The sequence below is a fragment of the Labeo rohita genome, chromosome 1 (genome assembly GCF_022985175.1).
Source record: "Labeo rohita strain BAU-BD-2019 chromosome 1, IGBB_LRoh.1.0, whole genome shotgun sequence".
NCBI classification, from domain to species: domain Eukaryota; kingdom Metazoa; phylum Chordata; class Actinopteri; order Cypriniformes; family Cyprinidae; genus Labeo; species Labeo rohita.
The window spans coordinates 10729651-10757405 of NC_066869.1; the positions used below are offsets into that span (position 1 = coordinate 10729651).

A 27755-nucleotide genomic window follows, 5' to 3' on the forward strand; every position below is an offset into this window, starting at 1 on the left:
CTTAAATGTTATTATGCATTGTTTTGTGTATCTGTGCAAATAAATTTGTTGCTTCACACTGTTAATACTAAACAGTACATGGGAAACCTAGTTTTTTTTTTTCTCCCCCTTCTATAAGACTGCACTTTTTATTGTCTAAATATCTTGTGTAAGGGCAGTAGCTATTTTTATAGTGTTTTTAAGTAGATTGCCTTAACAGAAAATAAGAATAAATGTTACATTTACAATTGCACTGCTTCAATAAAACATTTTAAACAGAAAAAACATTACATTTCTACACATTTGTACACAATTCAAGGCTCTAAAACAATAATAGCAGTCTCTTCACCGAAAAATTAATGTTTATATCAGAGTATTTACAGCTGTGTTTAAAAAAAAAAAAGTAGTGAAATTCATAGCTGAGACTCATATACCATCTAAATAATGATAGAATCACTTTTTTTTATAATAATGGAACTTTACTCATTTTCTGAACGTGATGCTACAGTCTTCAGTGTTCTTTGGCACAACAAAGACATCTGAAGAACTTCCTGTACTGCTGCCTGACCTGGACAAAAATGAGATGAGATTGAATTTTAACCACTGGTTAAGAAAAATAAATAAATATATAAATTAGAATGACTAGGTTATATTTTAAATCAAACAAAATCCAAATCCAAAAGTAAAAAAAAAAAAAAAGTACTGCATGAACGAAACTTGAGAATGTTATAATTTTGAAAATTAATTTTTAACTAAATAATATTGTGAATTGTTATTAACTGATTAAAAGAATTCTTAAAAATCTATTAAAATAGATTTATCTTCTGATTGTAATACTCGTCCAACTGGCTAATTTCAGACCATGAGATAAAACAGAGACAAAATAGACTGAATATTGAGTAGGTAAATATAATTCTCTGGTAAGTGATGTCTGACCTCATTATTGAGGACACAATAGATCAGGAAGATGAAGGTTCCCTGCTGGGAGTTCAAGATCAGGAAGAGGATCTCCAGCACCTTACTGCCATTAGTGAAGAAACCCAGAATCCAGGGACAACCAAGAACCACAAACTGAGCCAGTGTTTTAAATGCCATAATCCTGGAAAAAAAAGGAGAAGAAGTAATATAGCTTTATTGACTATATGTGGTTTTCCTTAGAGTGATTACATTATAAGGTTTGTTACTTTGTTTGTTTCATCTGTGAAACTTCAGCATTCAATTTTGTGAGAGTTGAGTTCAGAGTGATGACGATGCAGATAAAGAGAATCATGTTTAACTGAAAATTAGAAAAAAAAAATTAATCACTCTTTTTTCTTTTAATACAAATCAAAGTCATGAAATATACTTACTGCTAGTATGACGCAAACAGGTCCCAAAAAACTCCAGATAAAAGCTTTATCCATTTTAATCCAGCAGCTGGAAGAAGGTACAGTTTATGAAGGATGATACATTTTAAAGGAGAGAAAAAAAAAAGAAGAGAAAACTCACTGTTCACTGCCGTATCCTTCATGAACCAGACCAGCAGACACGCCCACCACAGCCAGTGCAACCAGATATCCAATCACACACAGGATTCCACTGCTAAGCACCTCCCTCTTTCTGGAGCTGATCTGTGATAGGTTCTTCACACAGATGAAGAGCATCACAGCTTCAATGAACATCCACACAAAGCCGGAGAGAAAGAGGAAGTGCAGAAGGCCTGAGATCACGGCACACAACACCTGGAGACCATGAGAGACGGTTATGATGATTGTCAGTGAGGCTGTGCTGAGCTGTAGGGCTCCTTCATCATTCTCACCTGATGAGGCCGTATGACGCTCAGGAACTGCTGTGTGAGCAGGAACAGAAGGTGAGCCAACAGAAGACTGATGCAGATGTTGATTCGAGCCACATTATTCACTCCAGGACTCCACTGACAAAGGACAAAGGTCAACAGGGCCAAACTGAAGAACACCAGCCCCACGATCACACACACCAAATTCAACAGCTCCAGCAGTGAGTTGCTCTGAGAAAACATGTCAGAGTACATGAGTGACAAATCTGTGCTGTTCTTCAGTGTTCAACAGAAATGCTCTAGTACCTGTGGTGGCGGCTGGTTTGCATGATGAGAGCGAATGTTGACAGATGATCACAGGAACACACAGTGTAGCTGCTGTTGGTCTTTAAAACAGAACAACCATCTACAATCCACTCGCTGATATTCCAGTACACACAGGACAGAGAACCACTGGGATTAAACTCCTGCAAACAGAAGAATGAACATAAAAAAAATATTTGAACATTAAATATTACATTTTCAGATGTTCACCTGCTCTCAGTTTGGACAAAAACACATTTCAGTCTCTCACTCTGATGTGTTTGAAGGTGAAGTTGACTGGTTTGGTGAGTTTAGTGTTGGTGGTTTTGGGAAGAGTAAGCTGAGATCACAGTGGACATCATGGTTTTAACTGTGTCATTTGATGTTTTGAAGAAGTCTGGCTTCAGTAGATTCTCCATCGTGTTGTAGCTCATGAAAGCCACAGCAGCTGATCCTGAGTGACAGAAACAGAAATGCAAAAGAATGCAAAAACAACAACGAAAAATTGTAAGTGAATGTGATTTAGTGGTGTCTTTCATTGACTTTTTTTCTTTAAAGATTTCTTTTTTTCTTATTGATTCGCTAAAAAAATAAAAAAATAAAATAAATAAGTTTCACATACTTGTTTCATTGTTGTTCTTGGCGATCCCAATGAGATCGATGTCCACAGAGGAATTTTTCGTCTCAAGTTGAGAGATTTTTTCTAAGGTGACCTGTGGTCCAACCATGAAGACTTGACCCTCTGTTTTAAAAACAAGCAGTTATGTGCTATTTTGCTACATTTTTCAAGTCTTTGCCAAATGTCTTCTGAATGTCGATTGTTTTGTGGCAGCGAATATTTGCAAAATACAATGTGATCACTATGTGCTTTATGTAATCTGGGTCATATTTTGTTTATTTATGTTTTAGAGGATGAAGGTGTCACTTGACCTGGTCATGTTGATAGTAATTTGATGGAACACTGGCATTACAGTAAATGTTTTCAGCTTTCTGTTAAAATTGATTATGATACACAATTATGTAGCTGCATTCAGTATTGTTGCTTTCTGCCACCTGTGACCCACTGCTGCTCTCTAGACTATAGAAAGTCACTGACATTATGTATAATCTCAGTTTTATCATCAATAATTATTGTTTATCCACTTACCAACAGCAGCAAGAGTAAAACTGACACTGTAATTTGTGTCTGTCGGCTTCACTAATGTAGAAATGAGTTTCTCGCTGGCTTTTAACACACGGTTTCCATAGGAGGCCAGTTCAGTTGGGTTTGATAATAATGACGACTCTAAAATCTTCTCTGAAGTGTTGAAGAGCATTGTCAAAATGTTCATCACAGTCTGATTGATTGATCAGAAAAACGCAGTTCAATAGAGTTACTGTACATGTAAATGTCAACAGAGACAATCAGACTGCAATGCTATGACAATCATCTATTATCTAGATTTGAATTGATTATTTTTTATGATTTTTCTCTTGAACACTTACATTGAAAGGAAGCATTTGAGCTGTAATGTTCTCTATCTGCTCAAGAAGATTTTGAAGACATTCTAGAGAAATCTGTGTCTGAAATCACAATTGTGAAGGCGGAGTTTGATGATTTTTATATTAATAGCCAACAAAAGTTAGTTTGTGCACAAAATCATCAAGAATAAATAAAATGTTACATTCATACTTAAAATATCCACAGTGTGCATCTTATTGCATTTGGACTATAATTAATAAAAGACCCCAATATCAGAAACTCAACTTACGGTGCATCCTTCCTGCAGCGTTATATGTATATCTGCAATGAAAGACATTAACATAAAAACAATAATAAACCTCAAACCACATTTTGAGCAATAACCTGCCAAAAACAGCTACATATCAGTACAAATTCACTGTCAAACTTATATTAATAGATTAGTAGCAGTCAACTATTCTATGTTCTAAATCCTGTTCAATTCTACAGATCCTCAAACACTTGTGTGACTGTTGTATGTTACCAAATAATTGACAAACAAAATTATTTCCAAACACAAAATTAAACTAAATTGATATGTATTCAAATTTGCTAACCAAGATTCCCATGAAAACATAAACTAGCTTGATAAATGCAGATCAAAAGCAAAATAATGAAGATGCACCAAATAATTCAAAATTCTTCAAAATAAAAAATGCTAAATGCTTGAGTCCCATAACGTAAACTAGCTTGATAAATGCAGATCTAAGCAATACGAAGATGATTGAATTCCAATAAAAATGCTAAACGAGTCCAAATGCATCTGTAAAACTGATCAGTGACACAAAACATGACATTAAATTAACATTACATTTAAATTCATTCTTGTTTTTTTTTGTTTTTGTTTTTTTTTTTTTTTTTAATTATGATGTATGTATACAATGTCTTAACTACCTGATTAATTTTATACTCTAGAAACTGTAGAAAAATGGTATTAAACCTGAAATTAACTCTATTCTTCATCCCATACAGACACAGACATGGAGACACAAACATCAAATATTCATAAAAGGCTCATGTGAATATAATCACCTGCACAGTATGCTGAATACAGGCGAGTTGGACTAACCAGTTCATAAACATAATAATTGCCTGGACAGGCTTTGACTTTAATGGGGTATGACCCATAAAAGCAGCAGTAATTGTCCCAGTGACCGCAGACATCTCGAGTGACGACTCCATCCTCAACTTTTGGGTGTCCACCACGAATCCACAGTGGGACATTAGTGCCACAGCTATAGATTTCAACACACGTGTCTGGGATCTGAGCGCTCAGACCGTTAATGAAGAGACGATACCAGCCGCTCCAGGTCAGATCTCTGTCACTCTTGTAGGAAGCTTGATGATTGACTGCTGTTTGCTCTCCATGGTTCATCCAGCACAGTGTAGTTGTAGCAGGGGTCAACAGAGGGATAAACTGTTAAAAATGTTGTTTAAAAAATTTAATAATAACATTATTATTATTTATTATTATTATTACTGAAAACATTCAGCCTAGAATTCTTTTAATTTTTCTAATTTAATTATTTAAATTATTATTTGATTTTAATTACTAAATACATCAGTTATTACATTTAATTCAATAACTTTGTAATTACAGAAGATTTTAGTTTAGTTTAGTTTTAGATCAGTTTTATTTTCTTTGGGGTTCCCTGCATTTGCTTATTTTTAAATGATTATTTCACATGGTCTTTGTGTGCAGTCATAGACGGTGATTTGTAAAGGAATTAGTTCCTACTACATTTCATAACTACATTTCTAACATCTTTAAGTACCGACACAAACACACTCACTCACATACATTCAACGGTACAGATCTTCACAGTCATCAGGACAGAAAATAAGCCAATAGAGACACAGTGTGTTACATTACCAGTTGAGGTGGTCGCTGGTGTGACAGCTGTAGAGCTGGTGTTAATGTTGCTAACATCTGAAAGTTTGGATGAATAGTGATTAATGAACAGAAACACAAACATCATAAATGTGTAGAAAGAGCTCATGTGAATATAATTACCTGCACAGTATGCATAATCGCAGAAAGTTGGACTAACCAGCTCATAGACATAATAATTGCCTGGACAGGCTTTGACTTTAATGGGGTAAGACCCGATATAGCAGCAGTAATTGTCCCAGTGAGCGCAGACATCTCGAGTGACGACTCCATCCTGTACTGTTGGGTGTCCACCATGAATTCGCAGTGGCAAACTGGTCCCACAGCTATACTTCACAACACACGTGTCTGGGATCTGAGCACTTATGTTGTTAATGAAGAGACGATACCAGCCGCTCCAGGTGAAAGACTGGTCACAAATTCTGACTGATGCATATGTATTATTGATGGCTCTCCATGGTTCGTCCAGTACAGTGTAGTTGTAGCAGGGCTCAGAAACATTGGCTGCTGTGAAAATATTTAAGAAATAATTACATTTCTGAAAAATGTGTTGTTGTTGTTGTTATAAAATCTCTCCATAAGTGAAGCTGAAGCAGAACTGCCAACCTTGAGTTATACAGTACAAATGAACATTACATACATAGTATCCTTGAAATATAAACAGTAGTGATAAAACCACCAGTAACTGATTTTCTAAAATGTGTATTCTAATACAGAAAAAGTCAAAATACTACACTGTATGCAGATATAAGCAGGAAAAAAAATTGTATGGAAGTTCACCCCACCAACACTGTAAAAAGCAACCTATAGAATCTACTCAATATAATGGGGTAAACTGATGTAACAATTTGCACTCAGTTTGTTTGGGTAAATTCTATCCTATATGTCTGAGTAAAGAAAACCTAAATTTACGAATCTACTCAATAAAATGAGGTAAATTGAAGTAACAATTTGCACTCCGTTTGTCTATATATTTGAGTAAAGAATACCTGAATTTAACAGCTATGACAAACTAAAAAAAAGTAGATAAAGTCTACACAGCAAAAAGCCCAGTGTTAAATGAACTCTCGCGGGAGTTTATTTGAGTGTTAAAATGAACACTGAAGCAGTGTCAAAGTTAATGAGGTAATTAAGTGATTCATTGAGTGATGATTGAAAATTATTGAAGACACCAAAATGTTTACGTCACCATTATAGTGGTCAGTGTTAGCATTAGTTGGGCTCTTGACCCGTAGCTTTTTAACATTAGCTTTTGTTCAACTGTTTAGTTAAACTAACTAGACAAGCCAAAGAGCAAAAGTCATGCAGTGGTGATAATTCTGTTTTCAAATAAACTTAATTTGAGCCACTGAAATCATTCAGAGTTCTATATCCTTTATTTATTACAACTGCCTTGTGGTTTCACAGCAGCAAAAAAATGATAAAGCCTGAATTTTTGTTTAAATTTTGAATGGACTTTTTACAAGCTCCTCCGATCAAAAAAAAAAAAAACTTTAAAAAGCTGTTCTTTTAGGCACACACAGACACCATGAATCAGCATATGAATCTCAAAAATGGTGACAAACAGCATATCCAGAAACAGATCAACTCTAAACATCACGGAAATCATCAGCTCATAATTTATTCATGCCACAATGCATGATGGGAAATATGGATGAGTTTTGATTGGCTACAACATAAGTTTTTGTTGGTCACCATTGTTGTGATTCTCATGCTGATTGTTGATGTCTGTGTGTCTAAATCTAAAAAATGTTTATATTTTTTCCGGTCAAATAAATTTTAGAAACACCTGTCTGATTAAACCAACACAGACAAAATACAACTCACTTATTCTGATCATTACTTCATGATTTTGTCAAAGCATAATCAAAACCACAAAATCTCACTTCTTCTGGTTTGTCTGACTGTTCTAACTCAATTACAACACCCAAACAAAATCTAATATTAAGAAATTACTGGTAAAGAGCTGAACTAATGCTAACACTCACCACTATAATGGCGACTTATAAAATTAGATTTTCTCCTTTTGGTGATTCTGCTTATTAACATCAGGCGTCTTTAATAATGGTCAGTCATCACTCAATGAATCACTTAATTACCTCATTAACTCTAACTCTGCTTCAGTGTTCATTTTAACACTCTTGAGTATGGACTCAAACTCCCGGGAGAGTTCATTTAACACTGGGCTTTTTGCTGTGTAGACTTAACCTACTTCTTTTTTTAGTTTTTAGCTGATAAATTCAGGTATTCTTTACTCAGACATATAGGATAGAATCTACCCAAACAAACTGAGTGCAAATTGTTACATCAGTTTACCCCATTATATTGAGTAGATTCTATAGGTTGCTTTTTACAGTGAATGTACAGATCAGAAACACCACAGCACAATACATTACCAGCTGTGGCTGTCTCTTGCGTGACAGTTATACTGGCCAAGACATCTGAAAAAACAAAAAACAAACAAACAAACAATATATAAATAAATAAATAATTATGAAAACATTAATTCTGAAAAGATCATCAATTACACTGTAGGATCATTAGATCTGTGCGGGCCCAAATGAAAAATAAACTCTTATTTAGCATCTTCCGTGTTGATTTTGGCTAGGATTTAAACAGAGGAAAATGTTCAGACCAGAAACAATTTTAATAAAAAGTAGCTATAATATTACACAAAACACTTTACGAGACCATGTATGTGTTACATTCCCAACAACAACAAAAAAAAAAGCAACAAGCAGAAAACACTGCTCAGACTTACACAGCATAACACAGATAACAGCTGGTGCTCTTGTAAAACCTGTCATGGAATATGCAGGGAAAATCAATAAAAACAAATGAAAATGAATTGGACTGAATTGCAAATTTGAGATTGTAACAACTATATTCATAATTTGACTGCAGTTCATGTCCTAATAATTTTTGGGGCAGTGAGAACCACTGTTTAAATACTCACCTTTATGAAAAGAGGAAGCCATCATCAATTTTGGCAGTCTGGTGTATATCATTTCTTTATCTAAAATAATAAAAATAATATAATCAGAGCAAGACTTTCCGTTGCAGTTAAAGAGGAAAAAAAACAAACAAACAAATTAGCTTTGACACAGACGCATAACATTTATATCCTCATTTTATATCCTGTTTGTGACAGCACATGGAAAATCCAGCTGCATTTATGTATTTAAAGTAGGCTACAAGAGTAGGCATCAGTTTAGACACACAAGGTGGCGCCATTAGGCTACTCTATCTTGCTTTTGTTCGTAGAAAAGCGTTGTGTGTGTGTTTATCTTCTTTATTTTGGTACACCATATCAATAAGGGGGAAAAAAAAAGAGTACTTAGTATCACTTAATGTAGGATCACTTAAAACCATTATAATTGCATTTCTTAATTTACTCAATCTACACATAAAATTATACACATATTTAACACAGCATGAAGAGTAGGAATATTATTGTACACAAACATCTGACTTGCACTCGTCCACCTTGGGAGCCTAAGCAAAATTCTCAATACATCGTTAAATGCCACCATAAGCTTTTTCGATTCAGCTTTACTATAATTACGCCACAAGTGCGCTGTATACAAAGAACTACAATATGCCCTAAAAAGTGCTATTTAATCCTCATCTGTACACATAAAAAATTTATGAACCAACATATTTGCATATCCAACAACTTACAACATTGGGGCTGCACATCATCATCATCATTCAAATCATTCATACAATAATTTGTTTTTCCTGCTTGGACACTAAAATAGTATCTATAAACATTTGACTTGTTTTTTTTTTTGAATTTATGTATTTATTAAAAGTTTGTTGACTCAAGGCAACATTGTACCACAACAGACAAACAGAAATATACTGTACTGTATACAGAAATATATTTATTGAAAACACATTTTTTTAAATCTAGTTTTAATGTATTATATATTATATCTCATATTTAACTAAAAGTCACATATCCAGCTGTTGCACTCGTATAATAAATTGTTCTGTATTTTTGATAAAATAAATGCAGGCTTAATAACACTGAAAATAGTAATGTGTCCAAACTTTTGACCAGTACTGTACTTCTGTATAATAACAGAAAACTGTCTAGCAGAAGGTAGAAGAAAGACACCTAGACTCATAAATTGTCAATGAAATAGTGCTAACTAGCTTACATTTAGCATATCTGATTTTACTATATAAACACATTTTGTTATTTGCTAGTTAAACTGTAATTCTTTTTTTTTTTTTCACCTAAATGTTCGCAGTGTAGTCAGTGTATTTGTAAATAAGTTTTAACATAAATTCATTTACATTGTGTTTCTCCATTCACAATTGTCCTTATCATATACAGTATGTTTGTTATTGTTGAAGAGCATCTAAACATTTATTTATTTATTTATTTTTTTCCGTTGTTCCTTGTTCCTATTCTATTCTATTATTTCATTTTCATTTGAACAAGTATTTACAATGTTTGTTCTCCTTGTTCTCTGTCTGTAAATGTTACAGTTCTTTCATATTATGAATATAACCATAACGACTTAAAACAACACAGAAATGAGTTCAGTATACATATGATGCAGTATACTTGTTTTGAAAAGGTTGCTTGTTCATTGCCATAAAAAATATCAGAGATCAGATGAGTGGTAGCTGAGGATTTCCTCAAAAACGGCTAATAAAGTATTTTAGGTTAAGTATTTCAAGAGTGTCTTACCTGGTATGGGTTTATCTTGATATGATCTTCACCTAACTACATGTAAATGTTTATATTGAAGTTTAGATGACAGTTATCAGCTGCTGTGCCTGAGGAAGTGCATTTTGTAATCCTCCTCCTACTCAAATTCAAATTTGGATTCAAATTAATACACAAAGGGAGAACACATGCCAAGATGTTTTTATACATATATGTAAAAAAATTCCTGTAAATTTACAAGGAAATTTAACAGTAAAATGCTGTTTTCATATAATAACAGTAAGTTACTGTATTTTGCGATGCATTGTGGGATATGTTGATCAGCAACAGTATGACACTGTTGTTTAACAGCATAATACCATATTTTCCATTGTACATGTGCAGGGAAAGGAAGACATTTTGGTTTATCTGCACAAGGTCATTTTGCAGCTCTGCCTTTTATTGTTTTATTGTTTTATAAAGTATGTATTACTTTTAAAAATTAATGTTTCAACATCCAGTTAAGCTTTTGGGATTTAAATTGGATTCGTGATTCGTTTTAATCAGCAAGTTACCACAGGAGTGTCAGCCCTTCATACAGACTGGCATCATATAACACACAACGAAGAAAGAAACTTCTCTAACCCGCACATCTTAAACTTTATCTGAGTAAAAATATGACGTTTTGTGAAATGATGTTTTTGTTTTTTCTTTTGTGGTTACAATTTTAGCTTGAGGTTCAAACCGGCTATTATCTGCTGCTGTTATTTGCAACCACACTTTTGGTTTTATCTTACCGCGTACACCTAAATATTAACATTAGAAAGAGCCAGCAAAGCATACTTTGATGAAAGGATAGCATGTTTTAATCATGGAACAGTAACCAAGTAAAATATGAAAATATGAGCATTGTTAGCTCGTTAGCATATACCCCGACTGCATTTTATTTGTTATTTATTACCATCACACAATTTATGTAACTGAAACATGCTCCAAACTTCATCTAAGCAAAAGATACATGTGTATGAACAAAATTCATAATTCTTGCACGATTACTTTGAACGTATTAAAGCGCTGCTAGCGATTGCAAAAATAGCAGCAGATGGACAGAAAGAATCTATCAGGTTTTTTTTTTTTTTTACTTTTTAATATTTTAATATATTTTAATTATTTTAATGTTTTGTGTGTGGGATGTCTGTAATTAGTTAACTAGAGAAGCTATCTATTCTTTACATTATGTTTTCCTTATCCTTGTAGCTCAAAGGCTGACTTTGTAGAGAAGCAAATTACTCATTCTTTAAGAAAATGTAAGTTTGCCTATTGTTTGTTCAAAAAATCATTCACTAAAAATCTCATTATTTACTTATGCTGTCTTAAACTCATAGGACTTTATCTTGGAGGACAAATGAAGATATTGTCCTGGAGAACTGATGTCTGTTTTGCCTATATGGAAGGCCAGTGGGAACCAAACCTTCGAGCTCCAAAAGGAACATAAAGGTATGATTAATTACCAGTAATTTTGTCTGATATCAAAATATCGGACCAAAGAACCACAAATTAGAACCTGGAACTGCAAAATGCAAAATTGTTTTCACCCAAACAAATTGAATCACTTCAGAAAACTGGCTAAACCATGCGATTAATTACCTTTATCCTCCATTTACTGTATATCTGTTGGTATTAAAGTTTGGGCCCCATTTTCTTTTGCATTGTAGGGACAAACAGACATCACATCGCCATTAAATATCATCTATCGCATGTTTAAATCAGCATACGGGTAAGTAAATAGGAAAATTACCAGTTTTGAATTCTACTCTGAGTAAAATAGTTTTATTGCCTCTGTAGAAAATTGCAGCACATTTAGTATTTTGTTGTTGTTGTTGTTGTTGTTGGTCATTTTAAATTATTTTCTTTACTAATAGATGTCTGCCACTCCTTCTGACCTTGAGAAAATGGGTAACCTGCCTGTGACTCCTAGCTTGATCCTTCTTGGTAAGTATATGTCTGCATTTTGTTTCACTAAAACAAAGCTACTACATTAGTTTCTATGACTTGTGCAGTGTATTCCGAGGCTTCAGTCAAAGGAGAAGTCCACTTCCAGAACAACAATTTACAAATAATTTACTCACCCCCTTGTCATCCAAGATGTTCATGTCTTTCTGTCTTCAGTCGTACAGAAATGATGGTTTTTGAGGAAAACATTTAATGATTTTTCTCCATATAATGGACTTCATTGGTGCCCTGATTTTGAACTTCCAAAATTTAGTTTAAATGCAGCTTCAAAGGGCTCTAAACGATCCCAGCTGAGGAAGAAGGGTCTTTCTTTTTCAAAAAATAAAAATGTATACTTTTTAAGCACAAAAGCTTGTGTAGCACAGGCTCTGGGATGCGCGTCCACAATGCTATGAATTAGTGTTGGGTCGTTATTGAACGATTTGTTCATTTTAAACAAATCTTTAATGTGACTCGGGAAGAACGAGTCGTCTCAGGGAGTGATTCGTTCAGTCGCGTATGTGCAACATCCTATTAGGTTCTGTACTGGAATTAGTTCACCTGTTTCGAGTCTTCAGGTTTTTCGAGTCGTTCATTCATCTTATGGGACTGTCACATGATGAACGAACGACTCAAACCTGAAAACTTGTCAGATAAGAGGTGAGGTGAGCTAATCACAGACTAAAGACCCAGGTAAACAATGAATTCATCTTTTCTGTTTCTTATAGCATTATAGTTTTGTCTTGTTTGTAGTGTGATCAATGTTTGTGTAAGCAGTAGATGTGTTAGGGAAGTAACACGTAACATTTTAATTATATTTTGCTAAAATGAACGAAATGACTCGAAAAAAGATTTGTTCATTTTGCTGAATGAGACTCAAATGTCTGAGTCTGTAAAATGATCCGAACTTCCCATCACTACTATGAATCACGTCTAAGTTCATCGTCTATGTACTCCGGCTCAAAAAGGTAGAGTATGGAGAAAAACTCCATCTTATTTTTCTCCTATAACTTCAGAATTGTCTGACATCGTTGTACCTTTTTGTTTGACTTACTTGCACTTTCTCAGTCTTTGTGCGTTCACTTTGTAAACTGTAGTCTGTAGTTAAGCATGACCTTTCGACGTGATTCAATAGTACATAGTGTTGTGAATGCGCATCTCACAGCCTGTGCTACATGAACTTGTGTGTTTAAAAAGTATACAAATTTTTATTTTCCAAAAAAAAATGACCAGTCTTTTCGCTAGATTCTTCCTCGGGTGGGATCGTTTAGAGCCCTTTAAAGATGCATTTAAACTACATTTTGGAAGTTCAAAATCGGGGCACCAATCAAGTCCATTATATAGAGAAAAATCCTGAAAAGCTTTCCTTAAAAAACATAATTTCTTTACAACTGAAGACAGAAATGTTTTTAGTTAGAAAGTTCAATTTGACCAAATCAAATTATACACAAGAATATGTTCTGAAGCTTTTCTCTTCTTATTTTTCAGATTCTTTATTGGAATAAGTCCAAAAAAAGAGGATCAAAGCTGCATGGAGAAAAGAGGTGTCTAAAATAACTAGAAAAACTGCAGAATAACACCCAAGATGATGAAGAAGAACATCAGTCCAGAAGTATCTCATCCTTAACTCAACCTTATGCTGTCTCAAACCAGTAGGACTTTCTCTTAGAGGACAAATTAAGATACTGTCATAGAGAAATGTTTGCCCATACAATGGAAGACAAATGGGAACCAAACATTTGAGCTCCAAAAGGAACATAAAGGTACGATTAATTAAAGACACTAGTCATTTCATCTGATATCTTTTATAAACCATTTGTTTAAAAAACAAAAAAACAAAAAAAAAAACATTAGCTGGTGTTCACTGAAGCCTAATTTGAGAGTACTTTTGTATTTTATGAATAAATAAAGACTTTCTGCATGTTTGTATGTTTGTATGCATGCATGTTTTAGAGAATATCGTAAAAGTTTATCTAGTGTTATATCAGAATAAAATAACAAAACATAACTGGACTTTGTTCTTTTTGTAATAGTCAAATAGAAAATGCAGGGTATAATATGCATTGAAAATTGAGATCATGGAGTTATGAGTAGTATGTATTTTAACAGATATATGCTGCTAAATTACAGTTGTATATTGTAGATGACAAAACGGCATTTTGCTGTTAATTTCAAAAACAGTAGCACATTGTATTTTTACAGTAAGATGCTGGCAACCACAGCTGCCAGTAGATTACCATTTTTTTTACAAGGAAATTTATACAGTGTATGAAACCAAAACACAAATACACAAATACAAAGGTCAACTTGGCTCATTTGCTTAACAACATCTTCACAAAAGAGAGAACCATGTTTTTTCTTGGAAAACATCAAAGAGTCCAAACTCTTTGCAGATGATCACAGTATATATATATATATATATATATATATATATATATATATATATTAATAGTCATTAATTTGATTTGAATGTTCACTCCATAATCCAAAGTGATCATATTTTGACTGATCACCTTATCCCTTAATTTCTTTTCTGCTGTGACAAGATAAACACAGATCTGCCCACTACTTTACATCTTGCATCAAAGATGCAAATCCACCTAGAAGAACGTTTGATCAAGTATTTACTTTTTATGATTGAGCAAGAGTTTCTCAGTAATTAGAAAGAAAGTATTTAGAGTTAAAAGCCCCCTTGTGGCAGGGGCCCATGAAAAGATAGATACTGCACTGAAATGCCACTGAAGAGACTGCTGTGTGTCAACAAGTCCAGACATTACAAATAAAAAACTAACCATTTTTAAGAGATTCTGCAGTTTATCACTCAGAGGAAAAAAAAAAGAAAAAAAAAAAAATCAGGACTTTGTTGTTATATGTAAGTAATAATTAAGCCAAACCCTTCACCAGCATCTTCAAAAGTTTTTTCTCCCAAACCAGAAAAGAGCTTGAGATGTTAAAAGTTAACATTACCAAACCATTTTCCATTAGCATTTCAGAAATATGAATGTGGACAAAGATTCAATGATAATTCATTCAATGATAATATATAATATAATATATCCAGAAGACATCCACATGTAACATGATAATGACTAAATCCAATTACATGATAATATGATCATCCTCATAATTAGGAATATTATCTCTGAAGCACCTAGTAGTGCATGTTTCTAAATAAATTCTACAAATTTGATCAGTAAACCTACAAAAAACAATTACATTGAAACATTGACAGAATTTCTACTGATCAATATCAATAACAAAATAATTACAAATCATCTGCCATCTTCACACTAAATATTCTTTTACAAAAATAGAGGCAATTAAAGGAAACATAAACCACTTGAGGGGTCTGAAGTACTATTAATCACACACAGTCTAAAAGAATGAGGCAACAAACCATCCATCAAGAAAAAAAGACAGCTATGAAATAAGACTTGAATAATTGATCCTTTTTAGATAAAAGCAAAGACTGTCATGTAATATTTACAAACAATGATAGTGTTATTTTACTGTATATGATAATGGAACTCCACTCATTTCCTGAACATGACGCTGTCGTCTCAGTGGTGTTTGCATCCACAGCAAAGACATCTGAAGAACTTCCTGTACTGCTGCCTGACCTGGACAAGAATAAGACGAGAGGAGCTGAGTGATTCATGAGTTCAATTTAACCTCTGAAACTCATGAACCAGAATGACGTCCCATTGGACAAAGTACTACACACATGTGTGTCTTCATGCTCACTATCAGGGTTATGTTTAGTTTTTTTGTCCTATAGTTTTCATTGTATTTTTAGTTGTCTGCTTTCCCTGTGACCTAGTTTCCTGATTTGTTTATCTTGTTCACCTGTTTATTATTAACTCATCATTTCTCTTGTTTGCACCACTACTTAAACCCTCAGTTCTCCCAAAGTCTTGGTCAGTTCTCTGTTATTATTAATTGTGTGTATACACTACCTGTCTGTCTGCTTCCGCTGTTGTTATTAAAATTGGATTGTTTGAAACTTGAGCCTTCCTGAACACTTGGGCCAAATACAGGAAATACGTCATGTAAATAGACAAGTGGTCAAATGCAAAAACTGCAAGTGTGAATATTTGGACGAGCTCTGAGAAATTCTGGAGAGGAAAACAAAGCAACATCGATTCACAGAATGAACTAGAGTGCATTTGATGACATCACCATGCATTTCAGCTTCTTATCAAACTTATCAAGAAGTCTGGTTTCACGCTGTGTCACCCGATCCACCGCAGGGCACACACAGTCTGCTCTGCTCCAGAGACACAATAGCACGGAGGGGATAATGTGGGTGAATTGGCGCAGACCACACAAAACGTATTGGATCCATTTGAATTCTACACAGAATGGTATATTTTATAGCAGTATGGATGAGATTGTGGAATATGGAAGAGCTGGTCATCACTGCAGAACACAAGATCCAGGGGTGAGGTTGGATCCACCTTACATATCCTTAAACCTACCCATCTCAACCCCCTGGTTGTGCATGCAGTGAGGAGCTACTGGTTGTAAATCCAACAGCTCTGGTTTTCGGTTTCTGTTTTTTTTTTTTTTTTCTTCCCTCACATCACAAGTTTGATGAATACATTCTAAAATAAGAGTCACCTTAGAAACACTGAGGGCCCAGCTAGAATATGTTAAACTTTCAAACAAATGTTTTGAAAGGGTTTAAAGTTTGGAAATCAAAAGCATTCTGAAAATGAATTTTAAATGTTTAACAGTTGGAGTTTGAAGATTCTTGGCTCATTTGAACATTCCACAGACTAAACAACAGTTGACCAAAATAAGAACAGAAATATAATACAAAAAAATTTTTTTATAAAATATATAAAAAAAAAAAGTAATATTATTTGTTATCCATATTTCAGATGTAAATTAAATAAATTAATAAAGATGTCTGACCTCTTTATTAAGGACACAATAGATCAGGAAGATAAAGGTACCCTGCTGGGAGTTCAAGATCAGGAAGAGGATCTCCAGCACCTTACTGTCATTAGTGATGAAACCCAGAATCCAGGAGCAACCAAGAACCACAAACTGAGCCAGTGTTTTAAATGCCATAACCCTGGAAGAAAGGAGGAGAGATAATGTATCTTCATTGACTATATGTGGTTTTCCTTAGAGCGATTACATTATAATGTTTGTTACTTGGTTTGTTTCATCTGTGAAACTTCAGCATTCAGTTTTGTGAGAGTAGAGTTCAGAGTGATGACTATGCAGATAAAGAGAATCGTGTTTAACTGCAAAGTAGAAAAAATATAAAAAATGAATCAACCTTTTTCTTTTAATACAAATCAAAGTCATGAAATATACCCAATCACACACAGGAATCCATGCAAGCACAGGTCCCTCTTTTGGAGCTGATCAGATGAAAGGTTCTTATCTTGTTTAATCCAGCAACTGAACATCCACACAAAGCCGGAGAGTTTATGAAGTGGAGAGGCCTGAGATTTGAACAAACACCTGAAAGACCATAAAGTTTTGATGATTCTCAGTGTTTGGGACATATTTTCTTACAGTTAGAACAAGACGTATCTTTCTTATTGAACTCGTTTACCACCACTCAGAAGTCCATGAGCTTATGTTTCTTCGTTTATTTTCAACATCAAATGTTCAACACACTTACAGTCTTCTTGTATAAGTCCACTTGGTTTACAACAACTTATCTGCTGTATCTTGGAGCTGTTATTCAGTTATGACTGTTTTAGGTTCTTCTTGTGTCCACAAAATGAAGAGCATCACAAACTTCTCCCATGTGTCAATAATCCACACAAAGCTGAATGACATCACTAGACATTGCAGTAAAAGGCTAATATGAACTGAAAAATATACAGCATAATACAATACAAATTATGATAATCATAAATGAATGTTTAAATAATAAATTACGGTTATGATGATTCTCAGTGAGGCTGTGCTGAGCTGTAGGGCTCCTTCATCATTCTCACCTGCTGTGGCCGTATGACGCTCAGGAACTGCTGTGTGAGCAGGAACAGAAGGTGAGCCAACAGAAGACTGATGCAGATGTTGATTCGAGCCACATTATTCACTCTAGGACTCCATCGACAATAGGTGAAGCTCAACAGGGCCAAACTGAAGAACACCAGCCCCACGATCACACACACCAAATTCAACAGATCCAGCTGTGAGGTGCTCTGAGAAAACATGTCATAATACATGAGTGACAAATCTGTGCAGTTCTTCAGTGTTCAACAGAAATATTTTTGTACCTCTGGTGAGTGGCTGGTTTGCATGATGAGAGCGAATGTTGACAGATGATCACAGGAACACACAGTGTAGCTGCTGTTGGTCTTTAAAACAGAGCAACCATCTACAATCCACTCGCTGATATTCCAGTACACACAGAACAGAGAACCACTGGGATTAAACTCCTGCAAACAGAAGAATGAACATAAAAAAATATTTGATCATTAAATATTACATTTTCAGATGTTCGCCTGCTCTCAGTTTGGGCAAAAAACACATTTCAGTCTCTCACTCTGATGTGTTTGAAGGTGAAGTTGACTGGTTTGGTGAGTTTAGTGTTGGTGGTTTTGGGAAGAGTAGCTGAGATCACAGTGGACATCATGGTTTTAACTGTGTCATTTGATGTGTTGAAGAAGTCTGGCTTCAGGAGATTCTCCATCGTGTTGTAGCTCATAAAAGCCACAGCAGCTGATCCTGAGTGACAGAAACAGAAATGCAAAAGAATGCAAAAACAACAACGAAAAATTTAAAACTTTAAAGAAAAACTTTTTTCTTTAAAGTTTTCTTTTTTTTTATTAATAAAAAAAAAAAAAAAAATTCACATACTTGTTTCATTGTTGTTCTTGGCAATCCCAATGAGATCGATGTCCACAGAAGAATTTTTCATCTCAAGTTGAGAGACTTTTTCTAAGGTGATATTTGGTCCAACCATGAAGACTTTACCCTCTGTTTAAAAAAACAAAAACAAAAAACAAGCAGTTATATGCTATTTTGCTACATTTTTCGAGTGTTTGCCAAATGTGAATGTTGATTGTTTTGTGGCAGCGAATATTTGCAAAATACAATGTGATCACTGTGTGCTTTATGTAATCTGGGTCATATTTTGTTTATTTATGTTTTTGAGGATGAAGGTGTCACTTGACCTGGTCATGTTGATATTAATTTGATGGAACACTGGCAATACAATAAATGTTTTTTGCTCCCTGTTAAATGTGATTATGATACACTGTTATGTAGCTGCATTCAGTATTGTTGCTTTCTGCCACCTGTGACCCACTGCTGCTCTCTAGACTATAGAAAGTCACTGACATTATGCATAATCTCAGTTTTGTCATCAATAATTATTGTGTATCCACTTACCAACAGCAGCAAGAGTAAAACTGACACTGTAATTTGTGTCTGTCGGCTTCACTAATGTAGAAATGAGTTTCTCACTGGCTTTTAACACACGGTTTCCATAGGAGGCCAGTTCAGTTGGGTTTGATAATAATGACGACTCTAAAATCTTCTCTGAAGTGTTGAAGAGCATTGTCAAAATGTTCATTACAGTCTAATTGATTGATCAGAAAAACACAGTTTAATAGAGTTACTGTACAAGTAAATGTCAACAGAGACAATCAGACTGCAATGCTATGACAATCATCTATTATCTAGATTTGAATTGATTATTTTTTTATGATTTTTCTCTTGAACACTTACATTGAAAGGAAACACTTGAGCTGTAATGTTCTCTATCTGCTCAAGAAGATTTTGAAGACATTCTAGAGAAATCTGTGTCTGAAATCACAATTGTGAAGGCGGAGTTTGATGATTTTTATATTTATAGCCCACAAAAGTTAGTTTGTGCACAAAATCATTAAGAATAAATAAAATGTTACATTTAAAATATCCACAGTGTGCATCTTATTGCACTGCTCTTTGGACTATAATTAATAAAAGACCTCAATATCAGAAACTCAACTTACGGTGCATCCTTCCTGCAGCGTTATATGTATATCTGCAATAAAGACATTAACATAAAGATAATAACAAAACTCAAACCACATTTTGAGCAATACAGCTACAAAAACAGCTACATATCAGTACAAATTCACTTTGTCAAACTTGTATTTATAGATTAGTAGCAGTCATCTATTCTACGTTCTAAATCCTGTTCAGTTCTACAGATCCTCAAACACTTGTGTGACTGTTGTATGTTAGCCAAAAAAAAAAAAAAAAAATGAAGATCAGTGAACTGACAAACACAAATAATACTGAAGTGTCCAAAGGGCACATGTAAATATAATTACCAGCACAGTATGTGATATACCAGCCAAATTTGCCTAACCAAGATTTACACATGAAAATTGCCTATAGTCAGGCTTGTATCAAGTTGAATTTGTTTTACACTTCGAAATCGAAAACAAAATAAGGCTCTAGAGAGTTTCCTGCTTGAGCACCAAATAATTCAAAATTATTGACTAAGTTCTAGTACTTCATACTTGAATCCCATAACGCAAACTAGATAAATGCAGATCTAAGTAATAAGATGATTGAATTCTTCCAATAAAAATGCTAAACGCCTGCGAGTCCAAATGGATCTGTAAAACTGATCCGTGTCACAAAACATGACGTTAAATTTATGTTACATTTAAATTCTTGTTTTTAATTCTGATGTATGCATACAGTATCTTAACTACCTGATTAATTTTATACTCTAGAAACTGTAGAAATATTGTATTAACCCTGAAATTAACTCTATTCTTCATCTCATACAGACACAGGCACGGAGACACAAACATCATGAATATTCATAAAAGGCTCATGTGAATATAATTACCTGCACAGTATGCTGAATGAGGGATAGTTGGACTAACCAGCTCATAAACATAATAACTGCCTGGACAGGCTTTGACTTTAATGGGGTAGTAACCCCATTAAGACCTGTAGTAACAGAAGTAACTGTCCCAGTGACCACAGACATCTCGAGTGACGACTCCATCCTCAAATCTTGGGTGTGCATCAGGTATCCACAGTGGGATACGAGTGCCACAGCTATAGATTTCAACACACGTGTCTGGGATCTGAGCGCTCAGACCGTTAATGAAGAGACGATACCAGCCGCTCCAGGTCAGATCTCTGTCACTCTTGTAGGAGCTTGATGATTGACTGCTGTTTGCTCTCCATGGTTCATCCAGTACAGTGTAGTTGTAGCAGGGGTCAACAGAGGGATAAACTGTTGAAAATGTTGTTTATAAAATGTAATAATAACATTAGTTATAAAAAATGGTAAAATTCATACTAATTATATTAAACGATTTCTACTGTGGCTACAAATCTAAATGACTGTAAAACAGCACTTCACAACCAAGAGGTCTCAGCAAACTACCAAGTGTGCCTTGGAACAACTTTTGAGGTTTTGAACAACTTGAGAGTTGAGTAAATGATGTAAAGGATGACAGAATTTTCAACACATCAATCTGTCTTGAAAATCTATCTGGATATGTAAGACAGCTTAAAGGAGAAGTCCACTTCCAAAACAAAGATTCACATATAATGTACTCACCCCCTTGTCATCCAAGATGTTCATGTCTTTCTTTCTTCGGTCGTAAAGAAATTATGTTTTTTGAGGAAAACACTTCAGCATTTTTCTCCATATAATGGACTGATATGGTGCCCGAGTTTGAACTTCCAAAACGCAGTTTAAATGCGGCTGCAAATGATCCCAAATACTTCTTAATGTCAAACGCTAGTCTTGTCTTACTGTGCCTGAACTGTTTTTTTTCTGGTTCATGACAGTTAGGGTATGTCAAAAAACTCCCATCTCATGTTCTCTGTCAACTTCGAAATCATCCTATATCGCTGTTTTACCTTTTTTGTTAAGGGTGTTTGATCTTCTTTGCATGTTCACTTTGCAAACTGGTTCAGTACTTCTGCACTGATGTGGATGATTTTTTAAATGATTTTTGAAGTTGAGGGAGAAAATATGATTGGAGTTTTTCGACATACCCTAACTGTCTTGAGCCAGAATACACAGAGTTCAGGGAGAGCAAGGCAAGATGAGCATTTGAGATTAAAAAGTATTTCAATTGTATTTTTTTAAAATGAAAATAACCGTTTGTTACGCTAGATAAGACCCTTCTTCCTCGGCTGGGATTACAACCGCATTTGGGATCGTTTGAAGCTGCATTTAAACTGCCTTTTGGAAGTTCAAAATCGGGGCACCATTATCAGTCCATTATATGGAGAAAAATGCTGAAATGTTTTTCTCAAAAAACATAATTTCTTCATGACTGAAGAAAGAAAGACATGAACATCTTGGATGACAAAGGGGTGAGTACATTATATGTGAATCTTTGTTCTGGAAGTGGACTTTTCCTTTAATTTTAAAAGTATGATTTCCAGATCTGGAAAAGTCATGTAAATGTAAAAATTTGTATGACTCTATTTTCATAATGAATATACATTTTCTAGATATTCCAAGCTCTAAAATGTTATAAATATGTAAATTGTAAATATGTTATAAAATGTAATAAAATGCATTATAAGTACTCACACAAACACACTCACACACATTCAACCAGATCATCACAGTCATTAGGCCAGAAAATAAACTAATAGAGTCACAGTGCATTACATTACCAGTTGAGATGGTCGCTGGTGTTGGAGTGGTGGAGCTGGTGTTAATGCTTCTAACATCTGAAATTCCTCCAGTGACCGCAGACATCTCGAGTGACGACTCCATCCTCAACTGTTGGGTGTCCACCATGAATCCGCAATGCAACATTAGTACCACAGCTATGTGAAACAACACACACACGTGTCTGGGATCTGAGCGCTCAGACTGTTAATGAAGAGCCGATACCAGCCGCTCCAGTTTACATTGTGGTCACACATTCTGACTGATGCATTTGTATTATTGATGGCTCTCCATGGCTCGTCCAGTACAGTGTAGTTGTAGCAGGGCTCAGAAACATCGGCTGCTGTGAAAATATTTAAGAAATCATCACATTCCTGAAAAATGTATTACTGTTATAAAATCTCTCCATAAGTGAAGCTGAAGTTATTTCTGTCTCTTTTTATTTAGAAGTAACAAAATATTAACACCATAAATGAGAGGCAAACCTTGAGTTATACAGTACAAATAATTATTACTCATACAGTGTCCTTCAGAAATGTAGACAGCATTAATAAAATCACCAGTAACTGATTTTCCAAAATGTATATTTTAATACAGCAAAAGTCAAAATACTACACTGTATGTAGATACAAGCAGAAAAAACTTGTCATTTGTACGGAAGCTCAGCCCACCAATGTACAGATCAAAAACACCACAGCACAATATATTACCTGCTGTGGTTGTCTCTCGTGTGACAGTTACACTGGCCAAGACATCTGAAAAAATAAATAATTAATTAATCAATTAGATGAAACATAAGCTATTATTTAGCTTCTTCTGTGTTGAATTTTTGGGAGAATTTAAGCAGAGTGAAACGTTTAGATAAAATTAGCCATTGTATTTATTAAACAAATTCTGGGGACCTGCTTATGTGTTACATTCACAACAGCAACAAAAAAGTAACAAGCAGAAAACACTGCTCAGACTTACACAGCATCACAAAGATGATAACTGGTGCTCTTATAAAACCTGTCATTAAATATAAAGAAAAGAAATCTGTGAAAACAAATGAAAATGTATTGAATTGAAATGCACTTTTTGAGACTGGGACAACTGTAATTATAGTTTGACTGCAGTTCATGCCATAATAGTTTATGGAGCAGTGAGAACCACTTTTGAAATACTCACCTTTATGAAAAGAGGACGCCATGGTCAATTTTGTCAGTCTGGTATTAAATCTCTTTATCTATAATAATTAAAATAAAATAATCAGAGGATGACTTTCCATTGCAGAGAGAAAAAACAAACAAACAAATTAGGTTTGCCATTGACGCGTGACTTTTATATCCTTATTTTACAGTCCTTTGTGACAAGTACTTGAAAAATCCAGCTGCATTTATGGTTTTAGAGCAGATGGCAAGAGTAAACAATTTAGACACACAAGGTGGCGCCATTTGGCTTCTCTATCTTGCTTTTGTTTGGAGAAAAAAAGAGAGACTGCAAGGGTTTGTGTGCGTATTTATCCACTTTATTTTGGTACGCAATATCAATAATATATATATCGCTTTCAGGCAACATTGTACCATCGTGGATCACAAGTATAACCAAACCATCATATCAAGTTATCATATCAAAACATTTCAGTCAGTATTTCAAGGTTAAACATTAAAAATCTCCATAAACCTCATAATATGTGCAGATATGTGAATTACTATTCTTAAAAATCCATTACAAAATCATGCAAAAATGCAAATACATTTAGATAATTGTAGCTCTTTTCCTTACAAATATCATATACTTGTATTCCAATTTAGTATGTCTGGTATGGCCTTATGCGATTCCATTAGAGTACAACGTTGCCTCAAGGCAACATGCAATTTTTTGTAATTTCCTATGATACATTTGATTATGTACTATGTGAACTTTTTGAAAATACTTCTTTACTTAGCAGTGAAGGTGACTCAGATTTTTGGCAATTATATGGAAGAAAATGAATGGTAAATGCACTTTTCCTTGGATAAAATATGGAGTTTCAGTTAAATGTTTGCCAAGTTAGTGTATTTGTTTTTACAGTGGCATAAGTAGCTTGCAGCTTACACACAACACACGTTTTAACATAAATTCATTTACATTGTGTTTCTCCATTCACAATTTTCCTTATTAATTATATACAGTATTTACAATGTTTGTTATTCTTCTACTGAAGAGCATCTAAACAATTTTTTCCATTGTTCCTTTAACAATGACAATAAAGATGAAATGACTATTCTATTCTATTCTATTCTATTCTATTTTCATATGAACACTGATCTCTGTTCTGTCAGCTATATCAATTTGATTTTGCCTCCTTGTTCTCTGTCTGTAAATGTTGCAGTTCTTTCATATTAAGAATATAACCATGACGAATTAAAATAACACAGAAATGAGTTCAGTATACATATGATGCAGTATACTTGTTTTGAAAAGGTTGATTGTTCATTATCCTAATTAATATCAGAAATTAGATGATTTGTAGCTGTGGATTTCCTGAAAAACAGCTAATAAAGTATTTTAGTTAGCAAGTTAAGTATTTCAAGAGCGTCTTACCGGGTATGGGTTTGTCTTGATATGATCTTCACCCGACTACAGGTAAATGTTTATATTAAAGTTTAGATGACAGTTATCAGCTGCTGTGCCTGAGGAAGCACATTCTGTAATCTCCCCCTGCTCAAATTCAAATTTGTATTCAAATTTATATACAAAGACAGAACACATGCCAAGATGCTTTATACATAAGAAACCAACACGAATACAAAGGTCAACTTGGCTGATTTACTTTACAACAGCTCCAGAACTATCATTAATGCCATCAGCTTAAAAAGGTGATCAAAAGCTGATATTGATAATAAGAGAGAACTTTTTTTTTTTTTTCTTGGAAAACACCATGGACTCTTTGATCATGGCAGATGATCATAGTATATGTAACAAAAAAAAAATAATAATAATAATAATAGTAATAAAAAAAAAATAAAATAGTCATTTATTTGATTTGAATGTGAATTTTACTCTGTTCATAATCCAAAGTGATCATATCGCTTTAGAAGACTTGATTAAACCACTGAAGTTGTACATGATCACCTTGATGCTACATTTATTTGCTTTTTAAAGTGTAAAACCTTTGAGCCCAGAATATTTTTTCCTTGGATTGGAGAAGCATCTTATCACTGATTTCTTTTCTGCTGTGACAAGATAAACACAGATCTGCCCACTACTTTACATCTTGCATCAAAGATGCAAATCCACCCAGGAGTAGAAGAACATTTGACTACATTTGATCAGACATTTACTTTTTATGATTGATCAAGAGTTTCTCAGTAATTAGAAAGAAAGTATTTAGAGTATAAAGCCCCCTTGTGGTAAGGTCCCATAAAAAGACAGATACTGGACTAAAATGTCACTGAGCAGTCTGCTGTGTGTCAGCAAGTCCAGACATTACAAATGAAAGACCAACAATTTCTGAAGAGATTCTGGAAGATATTGTGTAGTTTATCAGTCAGAAAAGAAAGAAAGAAAGAAAGAAAAAATCAGGACTTAAAAATAATTAAGCCAAACCCAAAAGTTTTTCTCCTAAACTAGAAAACAGTGTGAGAATCTTGCCAAACAGCTTGAGATGTTATAAGTTAATATAACAGAATAATTTTGCCATTAGGGTTTCAGAAAAATTAATGTGGATGAAGATAAATATTGTCTCGGTTACGTATGGTAATCCTCATTCCCTGATGGAGGGAACGGAGATGTTGTGTCGAGTGTACAACACTAGGGGTCGCTCTTGGGAGCCCAAACACCTCTAAAAACTTTGAGAAAAGGCCAATGAAATTGGGTGTACAGATTTTGCATAGCTGGCCACACCCCGTGTATCTGGTTATAAATAGGGCAGCGCGGGATCTGCTTAATCGTTCTGTTCTGAGGAGTCGAAGCATCTCAACTCACTCAGAGGCAGTCTGGAGTTGTGGCATGAAGGACACAAGGTCTCCATTCCCTCCATCAGGGAAGAGGGTTACCATACATAACCGAGACATTCCCTTTCTGTCATACACTCCGTGTTGTGTTAAGTGTACGACACTAGGGGTCACTGCATAAGCACGCCACAACCCAGACTCCATCACGAGTGCTTGGGGCGCAGATAGTAACAAGCCAAAGTGTTAAAATAAGTGCAGCTCACCTTCCAACGTCCAAGAACTGACCTGTCGCAGGCAGTGTCCTGCAGGCGGGCCTTTTCTCAGTGGAGTGGCTGAGCGTCTTGAGAACGTTGGGACAATGACTGTTTCCCCTAAGGGAAAAGGCACTACGGAGATCACAACCTGCCCAGAGGGGGGGGTAAAAAGTGAAAATACCATTAGTGAAGGGATCTGAGGTTGGCTCCACACCAGGGAAGACTACCAAGAACTCAGAACCTAGAGACAGGAATGTCTCAGGGGAATTCTGAATTCCAGGCATGAATGTTGACGGAGAGAGCTTGAAGATTTCCCGCTCTTAACAGAGGTGAGCGCAGTCAGGGAAGCCGTCTCCATGGAGAGGGCGCAGAACCAACCGACTGAAGGGGCTCAACAGATCTTACTGTAGGCCTTAAGGACCACAGACAGATCAAGAGGGGATGCGGTGCACCCAGGGAGGGTTCAACTTCCGGGCACCTCTAAGGAATCTGATAACAAATCGTGCTCCACTGATCTGCCTTCCACCAAGTCACGGAAGCTGTACATGGACCTTGGGTGTAGAAGCAGAAAGGTGCCTATCAAGGCCTCCTTGGAGGAGGCATAGCACAGATTTAATGCTGCAACTCTGTGGGTTCTTCCCTTAGGAAGAACACCTGTGCCATTTGCAGGACGTACCACCACCTAGTGGAGGGGGCTTAGTCCTGCATAAGGTGGTTACCATTGCGAGTGGAAAGTTTCTGGGGACTTCCTGTTCACGTCCAGGGACCATAGAAGGAAGTTCCAGAGATCTGGGCGTGGGTGCTAGATTGTGCCCTTCCCCTGAGGAAGGAAGTTATTTTCCGCTGTACTGAATCTGAGG

General features: G+C 35.0%; 4 protein-coding genes across 5 annotated transcripts in view; all 4 read right to left on the reverse strand.

Moving 5' to 3' along the window:
* Positions 1–91: 91 nt before the first annotated feature.
* On the reverse strand, positions 92–19634 carry LOC127162775 (adhesion G protein-coupled receptor E3-like). Its single transcript, XM_051105625.1, has 10 exons — positions 19466–19634; positions 18932–19051; positions 18618–18799; positions 18349–18510; positions 18067–18273; positions 1468–1700; positions 1329–1395; positions 1164–1255; positions 916–1078; positions 92–547 (listed from the first exon to the last, which is right to left on the reverse strand). Exons 1-10 carry the CDS (start codon positions 19632–19634, stop codon positions 491–493), a joined length of 1452 nt encoding a protein of 483 aa, XP_050961582.1. The 3' UTR covers positions 92–490.
* LOC127177907 (pancreatic secretory granule membrane major glycoprotein GP2-like) lies at positions 3808–8460 on the reverse strand. Its single transcript, XM_051130491.1, has 7 exons — positions 8405–8460; positions 8210–8248; positions 7845–7889; positions 5572–5955; positions 5431–5487; positions 4590–4974; positions 3808–3839 (listed from the first exon to the last, which is right to left on the reverse strand). Exons 1-6 carry the CDS (start codon positions 8454–8456, stop codon positions 4880–4882), a joined length of 672 nt encoding a protein of 223 aa, XP_050986448.1. The 5' UTR covers positions 8457–8460; the 3' UTR covers positions 3808–3839; positions 4590–4879.
* A 1177-nt stretch (positions 19635–20811) lies between the features above and the next one.
* Positions 20812–23737, reverse strand: LOC127177983 (pancreatic secretory granule membrane major glycoprotein GP2-like). 2 transcript variants are annotated; one of them, XR_007829290.1, is made up of 4 exons: positions 23694–23737; positions 23435–23479; positions 22727–23064; positions 20812–21320 (listed from the first exon to the last, which is right to left on the reverse strand). XR_007829290.1 is itself a non-coding variant. In XM_051130618.1 (3 exons), exons 2-3 carry the CDS (start codon positions 22869–22871, stop codon positions 21022–21024), a joined length of 444 nt encoding a protein of 147 aa, XP_050986575.1. In that variant the 5' UTR covers positions 22872–23067; positions 23435–23475; the 3' UTR covers positions 20812–21021. The 2 variants fall into 2 exon arrangements, 1 of the variants encoding a protein (XP_050986575.1); XM_051130618.1 differs by lacking the exon at positions 23694–23737 and having other exon boundaries at positions 22727–23067; positions 23435–23475.
* Positions 23738–26668: 2931 nt separating this feature from the next.
* Positions 26669–27755, reverse strand: part of LOC127162785 (uncharacterized) — a 90525-nt gene continuing 89438 nt past the window's right edge. The window contains exons 30-32 of the mRNA XM_051105632.1: positions 27077–27136; positions 26905–27012; positions 26669–26814 (exon numbers count right to left, since the gene is read on the reverse strand). Of these exons, the coding sequence (XP_050961589.1) occupies positions 26669–26814; positions 26905–27012; positions 27077–27136 (314 nt within the window). The remainder of the gene's footprint in view (positions 26815–26904; positions 27013–27076; positions 27137–27755) is intronic.

What these genes read in the sequence shown, in the direction of transcription:
- LOC127177907 (XM_051130491.1), bottom strand. Translation starts at nt 8,456, where the DNA reads ATGATATACACCAGACTGCCAAAATTGATGATGGCTTCCTCTTTTCAT. An exon ending in TGTTATCTGTGTTATGCTGT is followed by an intron (nt 7,890 to 8,209) that starts GTAAGTCTGAGC and finishes TTGTTTTTTCAG; the next exon opens with ATGTCTTGGCCAGTATAACT. An exon ending in CGATTATGCATACTGTGCAG is followed by an intron (nt 5,488 to 5,571) that starts GTAATTATATTC and finishes CCAAACTTTCAG; the next exon opens with ATGTTAGCAACATTAACACC.
- LOC127177983 (XM_051130618.1), bottom strand. Translation starts at nt 22,871, where the DNA reads ATGTTGCATTGCGGATTCATGGTGGACACCCAACAGTTGAGGATGGAG. An exon ending in ACCAGCGACCATCTCAACTG is followed by an intron (nt 21,321 to 22,726) that starts GTAATGTAATGC and finishes CATTTTCAACAG; the next exon opens with TTTATCCCTCTGTTGACCCC.
- LOC127162775 (XM_051105625.1), bottom strand. Translation starts at nt 19,634, where the DNA reads ATGCTCTTCAACACTTCAGAGAAGATTTTAGAGTCGTCATTATTATCA. An exon ending in TCACCTTCAAACACATCAGA is followed by an intron (nt 18,511 to 18,617) that starts GTGAGAGACTGA and finishes TTCTGTTTGCAG; the next exon opens with GAGTTTAATCCCAGTGGTTC. An exon ending in TCACAGATGAAACAAACAAA is followed by an intron (nt 1,079 to 1,163) that starts GTAACAAACCTT and finishes TTTTTTTTCCAG; the next exon opens with GATTATGGCATTTAAAACAC.